Source organism: Octopus bimaculoides, chromosome 8, assembly GCF_001194135.2.
Source record: "Octopus bimaculoides isolate UCB-OBI-ISO-001 chromosome 8, ASM119413v2, whole genome shotgun sequence".
Lineage (NCBI taxonomy): Eukaryota > Metazoa > Mollusca > Cephalopoda > Octopoda > Octopodidae > Octopus > Octopus bimaculoides.
The window spans coordinates 54,428,112-54,441,776 of NC_068988.1; the positions used below are offsets into that span (position 1 = coordinate 54,428,112).

General features: G+C 37.9%; 1 protein-coding gene across 12 annotated transcripts in view; it reads left to right on the forward strand.

Moving 5' to 3' along the window:
• The window catches only part of LOC106882633 (tensin-1), an 835,201-nt gene that overhangs the window by 407,702 nt on the left and 413,834 nt on the right, over positions 1-13,665 (forward strand). For all 12 annotated transcript variants that reach the window (XM_052970116.1, XM_052970114.1, XM_052970115.1 and 9 more), the window contains exons 2-3: positions 8,958-9,075; positions 13,111-13,148. In XM_052970116.1, coding sequence (XP_052826076.1) covers positions 8,958-9,075; positions 13,111-13,148 — 156 coding nt within the window. The remainder of the gene's footprint in view (positions 1-8,957; positions 9,076-13,110; positions 13,149-13,665) is intronic.

Sequence of the window (13,665 nt, forward strand, 5' to 3'; positions counted from 1 at the left end):
CTAACTGGGCCCCACCTGCAAGGTCATGCACTGTTTATCTTGATATGAGATTACCATGTCACACACATATGGTTGTGATGCATGTGTCTGGTGTACCCTTATCAGACTGGTAGTCAAGATGGGTATACTGGGCTTTGTATATTTTACCCCAGTGTCACTTTGATAGCATGCACTGCTCTGAATCTTTGGTTTTTTTTTTATGTTTAAATTCAAATTCCACTAAAGTCAACTTTACCTTTCATCTTTTCGTAGTCTATACAGTACCAGTGTTATACAGGGAATGATATTAACTTATCACTAACTCTCAAAACAATTATAATTAAGTTAAAATAAGATTGTTATTAGTCGTAATATTGATATTACCTCAACCAACTGCAATTTAACCTAAATATCCCTTAATAAAATTATTATCGTATGCAAAAGAGAACACCTGTTTCCTGCACTAAATCTTGGAACAATTTGCAAAAAATAAACGAGTGGCTGTGTGGTAAGTAGCTTGCTTACGAACCACATGGTTCCAGGTTCAATCCCACTGCGTGGCACCTTGGGCAAGTGTCTTCTACTATAGCCTCGGGCTGACCAAAGCCTTGTGAGTGGATTTGGTAGACGGAAACTGAAAGAAGCCCATCGTATATATGTATATATATATGTGTATGTGGTGTGTGTGTCTGTGTTTGTCCCCTCAACATCGCTTGACAACCGATGCTGGTGTGTTCACGTCCCCGTAACTTAGCGGTTCGGCAAAAAGTGACCGATAGAATAAGTACTAGGCTTACAAAGAATAAGTCCTGGGGTCGATTTGCTCGACTAAAGGCGGTGCTCCAGCATGGCCACAGTCAAATGACTGAAACACGTAAAAAAAAAAAAGAATTAAAAAAATAAAACGTTAAAAATTGATGATTAAAGGGGAACAACTTCTACAAGAAAGTTACTTCCCTTATCAATTTAAAAAAAAATTTTTTATAGGAGATAAAAATCGTTACATTTTATACTTTTTTTAAAAAAGAAAACAGATTTCTATGTGTTTATTAAAGAGCTATATTTTCCTTCCATTGTGTTACATTAGAAGTTTGCATGTTTGTGAATGTACGAGAGAGAGTAATAGAAGGAAATTCAAAAGATTAATTAAATTCTACAAATATTCACGATATTTCGAGGGCAAGTAACTCGCAATAATTAACTTGTAACTTGCGTTTTATTTTTGATTAACATAAAATACATCTATAAAAGAATTAATATTTATTCATTTATACTCTCCCTGTCGATGGTTGATGTCAAAAGACATGTTTGATAGGGGATCTCTTTCTCTACTGTCGATAGACAGGACAAAGTTACAACAGCTATATCTGAACAAAATACAAACTTCCAAAAGTCGAATGCATTGACACCTTGTCAACATTACAGTGAACTACTGACTGTTCCAACTGGATCCCTGTATTCAATACATCTTCTTGTCGCGGGAGTCGGGAGAACACTACAGCTGTGGGGTTTACAAGCTCGCTTTGTAACCAAGTGGTTCCCGGTTCAATCCCACTGCACAGCACCTTGAGCAAGTAACTCTCACTATCGAGTCAAATTGATCAGTGCTTTGTGAATGAATTCGTTAGGCAGAAACTCTATAGAATCCTATTGTATGTATGTGTGTATTATGTATGTGGGTGTATGTATGTGTGTGCGTGCGTGCGTTTGTGTGTATTTATTTATTTATGGGTTTCAGCCTAGTGGCTGCGGTCATGCTGAAGCACCACCGTGTTTGTGTTTGTTCACCCATCCCGCTTGACAACCAGTGTTGGTTTGTTGACATCCAAGTAACTTAGAGGTTTGGCAAAAGAAACAAAATGACTTTAAAAAATATTGGGATTGGCTTGTTTTGTTTTGTTTTTTTTTGGTATTTTTTTGTTTTTCTTTTCAACTACACCCTTCAAGGTGGTGCGCTAGAATTGCTGCAGTCCAATGATTGAAACAATTAAAGAATAAAGAGAAAGAAAAAGAGAAAAGAAAACGCAGTCAAATACTATATTTTTATCTGGGTTACGTTATGCCCCGTTTCTGACAGTTTTGCCTAGAAATCCCTCCAAGCTTAACATAACATTAATTTTAGGATTATGTATAAAGGCTAGTGTGACGACACTATGGAAAGAAAGATATCTACGATCAGAATTAAAGATAACTTGGTTGATTAACAGTTGTTGTTGGTGCTGCTGTTGCTGCTGCGGCTGTTGTTGTTGTTGTTGTTGGTGGTGGTGGTGGTGGTGCTGCTGCTGCTGCTGCTGCTGCTGTTGTTGCTGCCATGTGTTGGACGGTTTGACTGGGGACTGGTGAGCCAGATGGCTGCACCAGGCTCCAATCTGATCTGGCAGAGTTTCTACAGCTAGATGCCCTTCCTAATGCTAACCACTCCAAGAGTGTAGTGGGTGCTTTTACATGTCACTGGCATGAGGGCTAGTCAGGTGGTACTGGCAACGATCACACTTGGATGGTGCTCTTAGCGCTCCACTAGCACGGATGCCAGTCATATGGTGCTATCATCGAATTTGATTTCGATTTCGATTTCACTTGCCTCAACAGGTCTTCACAAGCAGAGTTTAGTGTCCAATGAAGGAAAGGTATGCATAAGTGGACTGGTTACACCACTGGCATAGGCCACAGGTTATGGTCTCACTTGGCTTATGAAAAACTTAACATGGATTACATGGATGGTTTGGGGTAGCAGTTTGTGAGTATTAGTCTGCTGAGGAAGGTAAAAGTTTGATTTCAAACATTTATTATATACTCTGTAAATATGTATTTATGTATAGAGGTTTTTAGTGTTATATACAAACAGGAAAATATTTGCACACATATATTTGTGTGCGTGTATAGACATACATATATATATATATATATATATATATATATATATATATATATATATATATATATATATATATATTTATTTATATATATGTATGTATATGGTATGTGATGAGAATTTACGGAAAGGTATCCCATAGAAACTCAACAAGAAGAGAAGATGTTAGAATTTAAAAAAGAATTTTTATACATGCATACAATCGTTTCAGACAGCAATATTAACATGTAAATAACATGGTAGAATAATTAAAAATTAATTAAATTAAATTAGATTAATTACATATTACTGTTCTCCTCAGTACAAAAAAAGAATGCATCAAAAGATTATTATTATTGTTACAGAAGACTTGATGGAGGAAGTAGCAAATAACATATTTGGATATACATATTTTACCCTTATGAAAGACCAAGAGCATACTAAAAAAAGTGTTGTCGAGTCTAGTTGTGAAAAAACTAAAACTCGGTAAGCTACCAACAAAATATGAAGAATCTTTGTTAGAAATCGCTCCTTTGGAACCCTCCAGAGTAAAGGATGAAATCGAACTCAACCTTTTCACATATATATCATCATCACCATCTTCGTTTAATCTCCGCTTTCCATGCTAGAATGGGTTGGACAATTTGACTGAGGACTGGCAAACCAGATGGCTGCACCAGGCTCCAATCTGATCTGGCAGAATTTCTACAGCTGGATACCCTTCCTAACGCCAACCACTCTGAGAGTGTAGTGGGTGCTTTTACATGCCACCGGCATGAGGGCCAGTCAGGCGGTACTGGCAACGGCCATGCTCAAATGGTGTTTTTTACGTGCCACCTGCACAGGAGCCAGTCCAGCAGCACTAGCAATCACCTCGCTCGAATGTTTTTTCACGTGCCACTAGTATATATATATATATATATATGAGAGGGTGCTAAAATGTTCTTGGCTTTAAGGGTATTGTGAAAAGCCTGGTTGGAAGCCTAACCTTCCAGGTTGTTTCACTGGGCTTAGAGAAACTGAAGGACTGCAGCAATAAGTGTGTGAATCTGAAAGGGGAATATGTTGAATAAAATCATAATTAACTGATCCTCCTGTATTTTCTCTTACCCAAAGTCAGGAACTTTTCAACACTAAATATTAGGCTTTAAAAAAATGAGTACTGGGATCGATTTGTTTGACTAAAAATTCTTCCAGCCGGTGTCCCAGTATGGCTGAAGTTTAATGACTGAACAAGTATAAAATGAAAGATGTGTGTGTGTGTGTGTTAAATAAACCGATATTACTTACTTGCCATCTTGGGTTTTCTGGATACCAATATCTCTCAATTATATATATAGACCCCTTGAGAAGAAGACCCATCAAGTTAAGCAAAATCGCAGTTGTGGCAGATACCATTATCACGTAAATGGCACCCGTTCCGGTGGCACGTAAAAGAACCCATTAAACTCTCAGAGTGGTTAGCATTAAGAAGGGCATCCAGCCATAGAAAACCATGCAAAGTTAGAAAGGATCCTGGTGCAGCCTTCCAATGTGTCAGCCCAGTCAAGCCATCCAACCCATGCCAACATGGACAACAGACATTAAATGATGATGATGATGATGATGATGATGATGATGATGATGATGATGATGATGATGATGATGATGATGATGATGATGATGATGATGATGATGATGATGATGATGATGATGATGATGATGATGATGATGATGATGATGATGAATATATATACACACACATACACATAAATCTTTTATAATTTGCTTGTTTCAGTCATTGGCCATGCTGGGGCACCACCTTGAGGAATTAAATAAAAATATAAATCAATGTCTGATGTTATTTTTGTTTTCTCCTCAGCTAGAACTATAAGACAGCTCTGGACATGTTTCACTCTTTCTGGAATTCCTTACCATAATTTACTAAAGTACTAGTTATCAAGTTACTAAGTAAATATACAAGAATGTTTATTGTTGGCATTGAGGGAAAAAAATATTTGTATTTGTATGCATGTGCGTGTGTGAATGTGTGTGCGTGTATGTGTGTGTGTGTGTGTGTGTGTGTGTGTGTGTGTGTGTGTGTGTGCACATGCGCATGCGTGTGTGTGACTGTATGTGTGTGTGTGTGTGTGTGTGTGTGGTGTGAAGAGCTCTGTCTGTTCTCAGTTGTATCATCTATTCCACTTAAACTGTACTTACACTTTTAATATGCTTGAGAATAAATATCACACAGCCTTACTCCCCCCCACATCCTCTTTAGACTTTATACTTATGTCTATAGGTGAGATGGCTAAGTGAATAAAACATTGAACTATTTGCCCAATAAACTAGATGCAAGCATTTTGTTGTGTATTTAGGTAGAACACTTGACTTCATGTTGTCCCAGTTCACTTAAATGTTGAGAAGGTATAACGGATCACCTGGGAATGTTACCTGTAATAGACTAGCGTCTTATCTAGTGTGACATTTGTGTCTTGCTAAATTCACACATTTGAATTTAAATTAAACACCAGCCCTTGACAATCTCTATTATACAAGGGCTTGCTGAAAAGTTCCTGGTTTTAAGGGTATCACAAAAGGCCTGGTTGGGGACCCGACCTTCCATGTTCTTTTACAGGGCTTAGAAAAACTGAAGGACTACTTACAAGGCTTAGGAAAACTGAAGGACTGAATTTGAGAGGGGAATTTACTGATCCATCTCTGTTTTCTTTTATCCAAAGCTAGGAACATTTCAGCACCTCCTTGTATCTCTTATATCTACGAGAGATACCATTTGCAGGTCCGATATAAATATAAATTCAGTTTTACTGCCTACCCTTACCTGTGGTCACTGATGAATGTTGGGTAATGACCAAAAGATTACGATCACAAATACAAGTGGCCAAGAAGGGGTTCCTCAGTAAGACCTCTGGAATAATGTTACTTTACAGGGCATGTAACTCAGAGATCAAAGAGTCATTATGGGTTGAGCCACTACTTCTTCGCATTGTGAGGTCACAGCTCCAGTGTTGCAGACATGTGATAAGAATCTTTTCTGCTCTAGGCACAAGGCACAAAACTTTTAGGGAGGGTATCAGTTGATTAGATCAACCCCAGTATGCAACTGATGCTTAATTTATCAACCCAGAAAGGATGACAGACAAAGTCGACCGTGATGGAATTTGAACTCAAAACGTAAAGACAGACAAAATACGGCTAAGCATTTCACCCGGTGTGCTAACGTTTCTTATTTCTTTACTGCCCAAGGGGCTACACACAGAGGGGACAAATAAGGAGACACACACCAGTAAAAGCATCAAAGAATGGTTTCTGTTTGCATTTGCGAGATTACAAAACAAAGCCTAAAAATTTTTACTTGGTGTCTTTGCTCTGTTTCAATGAAATGTCTTTTCCAAGATGAAAAACTCAAGATAATCTCCATTCCTTTTGGCAATACACATGTGATGAAACAAACTCCTAACTATCTACTTACACACTCTCTCTCTCTCTCTCTCTCTCTCTCTCTCTCTCTCTCTCTCTCTCTCTCTCTCTCTCTCTCTCTCTCTTTCTCTTTCTCTCTCTCTCTCTCTTTCTCTCACACACACATGCATATACTTCCTTCTTTTCATAGACGTTATCTTTTTATCTGGATTTATAAGTTTGTGTTGTTACCAAATGTCTGTTGCAATATACTGTTGCCTTTGATTTAATTTAATTTTGAAAATAATAAAGAGTTTAGTAAAATAACTTTGTCATTATTAAATCAATGTTTGGAATGCAAATCAACATGAAATTTGATGCAAAGTTTTAACCCTTTCCCTGTGAAATTAAGTTTCATTGTTATTCCAGTTATGATGTAAAATATCTACCCAAAAATAGAATTGGTATTTTCTGCAAGTCATGTTGCCAGAATAAACTTGACATATCTCAACAGAAAATAGATTCAAACATGACATTTTTCAACAAAAGCTAGGCTGGAATATAAAATTGCTCTCCACAGTTAAGGGTAATGAAATTTTGAGTGGATGTATCTGATTTCCTCAGTTAAAGGAATAATTTGATTCTTTAGCATTTAATTCTTCTCCAGCCAAAATATTCTACCTGTTTTATATTCAAACTGGCTAGATCTAGTCTCTCGTGCCTACTGTACAATATCATTCTAAAAACAATCTATTACATTGTTGAAATCTCAAAGTTATAAGATAATTTATGATTAAATAAGCAGTACATTTGAAAGAATAATCTAAATACCAAACAGTTAAATCACTAAAGCTGGAAGTTTGTGTCATAGAACGAAGGACAGTTTCAGACAGAATGATATCAAAAGGTTAAAGACATATTACATGATGTGGGAGTTTGGAATAATTGCTTTTTGTTTTCTATTTGTATTCTGACCCACAACATTTCCACTTTCTCCACATTTCCAGATCGTCATCAGCTTTAAAATTTTTCCTTTTATGATAATTACCTCTATAAGTGACCCTTAGAATGCCTCTGTAAAATGTATGCACTTCAAAAGTAAATCACCTGCCCTCACTTTGTTTGGTTTCTTAAGTATGTTCACTTTCTTTTATCACTACTTGACATCATCTCTCAATGGGTTTATGACAAACAACACAGTATTCTTCAATATCAGCATTTGACAGTCATTTCACATATTGTTGTCAGTGTTAACTTGTATCTGAGTAGTAGATCTGCAGCAAGTGCTTATTACACATATCAACGGGACACAAATACAGCATTACACCTTCCCTATCCAACAACTCAACCTATCCAACAAATGTCACCCAGTACTAGGCCTCCTAATCTATGAAAGCCACTCAAGGCAAACAGGCACACACACACACACACACACATACACACACAGCTGGCTTCTTTCAGTTTCCATCTAGCAAATTCACTCACAAAACTTTGGTCAGCCCAAGGTTAGAGTAGAAGACACTTGTCCAAGGTGCTATGCAGTGGGACTGAACCTATAACCATGTGGTTGGGAAGCAAGCTTCTTACCACAAAACCATGCCTGCACATTAGGGTATGAATTCTCAGGATCTATGCATATCTATGAAGAATTACTCTGAATTCTTGCATTCCTGATTCTCTTATTTTTCTTCCTAATTTATATATTTTTAGACTCACTTTTATAAAGCTATTTCATAAATGCTTTGATGCCAATAACAACTGCCTATCCATCTTTTATTTTATCTTACTTTCATCAGCTCCACTGGTACATTACCTTTACCCAACACTTGGTTGCATGAATTCCATCTCCCTTTGATTGACATTGGATCTTAGGTATCTAGTCCACTCTGAGCACTTATTGTTTGTATCTATCATATGCCTTTTTCTGATTTGTTCTCATCCATTATATAAAAATAAACATGTATGTACAGGCATCTAGCAATTATTTGTCTGTTCCTCAGTGTAAATAATAATAATGGAAATGAACTCATTGTATACAGTGCTCAGGAGTACATTGTGTACAGCGCTCATTGTATACAGGGCACATCAGAAAAAGTAACCAAAAGTGCACGAACATCATCATCATCATCATCGTTTAACGTCCGCTTTCCATGCTAGCATGGGTTGGACGATTTGACTGAGGACTGGTGAAACCAGATGGCTACACCAGGCTCTAATCTGATTTGGCAGAGTTTCTACAGCTGGATGCCCTTCCTAACGCCAACCACTCAGAGAGTGTAGTGGGTGCTTTTACGTGTCACCCGCACGAAGGCCAGTCAGGCGGTACTGGCAACGGCCACGCTCAAAATGGTGTATTTTATGTGCCACCAGCACAAGAGCCAGTCCAGGGGCACTGGCAACAATCTCGCTCGAAAATCATAATAATAATAATAATAATAATAATAATAATAATAATAGAACAGTACATAGAATATGCACAGGAAGAGAACAGTGAATGAGTCACTAGAAAAAAGTGTAGGGAATGAACATTAAGTGTACTATTGGTGAATTTTGGGAAATATGGAAGTTTTGAAGGACGCAGTGTCCTGACAGCTAACAAGTGATGCTAGTACTTTATTCTGTGCTTCAGCAATTCTGAGAGTAAAAAAATGTTTGTGTGTGTATGTACAAACCCAATATTTAGCATTGACTGTATGTAAGCTAATACCTTTTTCTCTGTCTACTTCAGCCTCAAGATGCAGAGGAGACATGTATCGTCCATAACTTCCAGCCCCATCGTGTAGTCCAACCTCACCAATGCCTTGTGTGTAAAAAAATAATATGGAACCAAGGTAGTTCCTGCGTAGGTAAGTAACCTTTGTATATGGTATGAGGCATATTGGCCCTGCCTATTTGGCATCACTGATTTGACACTGACTTATTTAACTTAAGATGTTTCAAAGTTTCTCTTGTTTTCTTCTTCCCTCTCTCCCCTCTTCTCTCCCTCTGCTTCTCTTTATGTGTATGAGAAGGAAAGTGATGATGTCAGTTGTGTTCAATCAATAAATTATAATATCTCTCTCTCTCTCTCTCTCTCTCTCTCTCTCTCTCTCTCTCTCTCTCGTGCCAAAAATTGTTGCCACTAAAACAGTTTATGATAACAAGTTTCTCAATGAAGATTGCTGGAAGAAAATATAGCTCAATAGTGAGTGAATTTATAATTAGAGGGATTGGATGTTAACCTAATAATTTAATGAGAGAATTCCTGAAAAGTATGCCATCCACAAGTGTAGTTAGGTGGGATTTGGTAGGGGTTATCCGCTCCACATGGCACTTTTGGGTCTGCTGTAGGCAATATATGTTTTATTGTGGGGTCCGGAGGTGACAAACAGAAGGGCTGCCCTGGGTGGCACACACTCTAGCTACACTAGTGATGCAATCCACTTATGAAACTAACATATCTTACCAATGAAACTGAACTAATGAAGCTAATAGTATTTAATAAGTAATAGTTTTGTTCTCTCTCAAAAATTGGTTATCAATAAGTAAAGAATTAAGAAAGGAAAACAAACAGAAATATCTCTGATATTTGTGAAAGGATTTTCCATTCAGAATAGTGAACTTTTGAACCTGTCTGCTTATGAGAAATGGGGGTCCTTTTTTTTCTTTTCACTAACCCCACCCAACAGGAGGGCTTTATACTGTTATCACTTTAAGTTCTTTGAAGAGAAAAGGAGCAGAGCAGGGTGGAGTGAATGCTACCCACTCCCTCAGCGACCACCACCAGTTCAGACACAAAGGTTAATATAGAAATTAATCAGTAAGGGCAGGTAAAAATATGGATAGACAATTGGGTGGGGGAAGTGGTTTTCAACCTTGTTTTCTAGCAGATCCCTCACCTATTTGAGGTAAATGTGTGTGCATATATGTGTGTGTGTGTGTGTGTGCTGTGTACATGTGTGTGTGTGTGTGCATGTGTATGATGTGAGAGAGAAAGAACAGTTTTTAGCATAAGAAAACTGTTTAAATGTCAGGTCAACTGAAATTGAGGGAAACACAAGCATAGACGTACACACACACACACACACACACACACACACACATACACACACACACACACACAAATACATACACACGCACTCACTCACTCACTCACTCACTCACTCACTCATGCACACACACACAGATGTGCACATGTACACACATACGCACACACACAGACATACACACGCTCAAACAAACACACACACACACACACACACACACACACAAGCACACAAATTTCCAAGTAGAAACTTGAACAAGGTACAGAGTACTCAAATGTGTCAAACAATGAAAATATATTCTTCTTGTTAATGTCAGCAAATTCTCCATTACTTCAATTTTATTGCCAAAGAGGCAATCATCAGATGGTATATCAATAAAGAAATGTTTTAAAAGCATTTAAGCCATTTGTTTGTTCATATACCATCTGTTGACAGCCTATATGGGAAGAAATTCAAAGTAATGGAAAAATAGTTAGCTTTGATAATAGGTGCCACATGAAAAGCACTGGTACTGTGCCACATAATAAAAAAGCACACATGCTGGTGCCACTTTAAAAGCACTCAGTACACTTTGTAAAGTAGTCAGCATTAGGAAGAGTATGCAGCCATAGAAACCATGCCAGAACAGACAATGGTGCTTGGTGCAGCCCTTGGCCTTACCAGCTCCAGTCAAAGTGTCCAATCCATGCCAGCATGGAAAATGGACATTAAATGATGATGATGATGATGATGATGATGATGGTGGTGGTGGTGGTGGTGGTGGTGGTGGTGGTGGTGGTGGTGATAATGATGGTGATGATGATGATGATGATGATGATGATGATGATGATGATGATGATGATGATGATACAATCACAGCTTTCACTCACAAGCAAATGTAACTTGGCAGTATGTACCATGCTTTAACTAATTGTTTTAGGAGCCCATGTTGTCCACAAGGAGTCATAACCACCCAGTGAGCCCTCTGATCCCTGATCCAGCAGATCATCCAAAACATGACAGCCAGAAGGAAAGAATGCTACGCCAGCACTCACCTGGTGCGGCCCTCTTTTCATTTCAACCGATTAGATTGGAACAATGTGAGATGAAGTGTCTTGCTCAAGAGTACATACAACATGCTGCCTGCTTCAAAAACCAAACCCCAAACCCTACAATCATGAGCCCAACATCCTTAAGCCATACACTTTCCTGCATACACACACATTTATATGCATGTGTGTATACATGTTATATATGTATGTGAGTGTACGTATGCTGGTGTCTCCTTGTCTTGACACTGCACGACTGCTGTAAATGAGTGTAGCTGTCATACAAACAGTGTCATTCATTTCCAATATTTTGCAATTTTGCAAAAGTATGTCTAAGAACAAGGAAATATTACCTTGGTTGGAAGCAGATGAAGATTGGTGACAGGAAGAGCATCAGGTTGTAGAAAAATCTATCTCTATCTGACCCATGCAGACATTCAAATGTGAATGTTAAAATGATGATGATGACAATGACAACGACAACGATGATGATGATGATGATGATGATCATCATCATCATCATCATGGTTATGATGATGATGGTTATGGTGATATATTGACATGTGATGAATAGCAGCTGTATAAAAAGGGTGCCCTGTGTGTCCAAAGTAGAAGAGACAGGCTAAGCAAGTCAGAAGATGAAATGGTAAAGACTGTTCTCAAGAAGCTAATCCTCATAAAAGGAGATGACATAGGACCATGACCCTTGATCCTTCACTTAATTTCCTTCTGGTTGAAAACCATACTGTATTATATTACTCATGTATGCCTCATACTGGTTTCAGATTTTGGCACAAGGCCAGCAAATTCAGGAAAGGTGATAAATCAATTATATCAACCCCAGTGCTCAACTGGTACTCATTTTATTGATCCAAAAAGAAGGAAATGTGAAGTAAACCTCGGTTGAATTTGAACTCAGAATATAAAAATAGATGAAACACTACTAAGCATTTTTCCCAGCTCACCACCTTATGATGTATGCCACATACTACCTTTTTTTCTGTAGAAAGAGAGAAACCCTTTTGTTGTTAACATATGCAGCAATTTTCTAACCATCTTGTGGAGATGCAGTGAACCTGGAGGAAAGGGTCAGTAATGTCAATGGTTGAGGGACCCTACTGGAAGAGGAAGTGTGAGTGACTTTAAGTGCTTGGAAGTAGGACCAGCGTGAGTATTTTTTGGCCTTGGGTAGTAGGAGCAGAATGATGCATGTAGACATGTGAGTGAGAAAGGGAATTTACTGTAGGTTCTAGCGATAGGTTAGACAGGTAAGGTTCATCTCAGATATAACCCAGTTGGACAGTCAACACTGAGAGGTAGGTGAATCGCAACAGTTCCTCATATTACTCAACTTCCATCTCTCTCTCTCAAACTATTACTAATTAATTATTACTGACCATATTTCCAGTGCTAATTAAGTCTTTTCTTTTTAGTGCTCATAACTTTTTGGCAGGATCCCTGAGACCTGGGAGAAATGGAGAAAAGTGCTTATAGGTTACAATGAGTATGAAGCAGTTTGTTTAGATACACAGTTATGAATTAGTCTGAGTAACCAAACTGAACTATTTTTGTAAACCATTTCAGTTGTTCATATTTCTTAATTCATATCTATTTATTCAATTACTGTATTCTTGTATAAAGGCATAAAAGTGTTATGTGTCTAGCTGTCCAGTGATACTGAACAAATCCTGTACATGTGAGATATTTTCTGGTTTAGAAAAACATTGATAAAAACACGTGCAAAGCAGATATTTTGTATAATTTTCCTTCAGTGAATATTTTTTCTAAATCCTTTCTCATCCATTCTTTTTCCATATCTTTTTTGTAGATTGTCACATTATTTGTCACAGGAAATGTGAAACAGAGGTAGGTAAAATTTTAACTAAATAATTTTGTTTTCTTTACCAAATAGGGTGGGTTTAATTTTTATTTTTATCTTTCGCTTGTTTCAGTCACTGGGTTGTGGTCATGCTGAGGCACTGCCTTGAAGGGTTTTAGTTGAACAAATCATCCTCAGTACTTATTTTAAGTCTGGAACTTTTGGTCTTTTTTTGCCAAACTATTAAGTTAGAGGGATGTAAACAAGCCAACACTGGTTTCCAGCAGTGGTAGGGGGACAAACACAGAGACAAGCTCACACATATTCACATACATATACTCTTTTACTCTTTTACTTGTTTCAGTCATTTGACTGTGGTCATGCTGGAGCACCGCCTTTAGTCGAGCAAATCGACCCCAGGACTTTGTAAGCCTAGTACTTATTCTATCGGTCTCTTTTGCCGAACCGCTAAGTTACGGAGACGTAAACACACCAGCATCAATTGTCAAGCAATGTTGGAGGGACAAACACAGAGACAAGCTCACACATATTCACATACATATA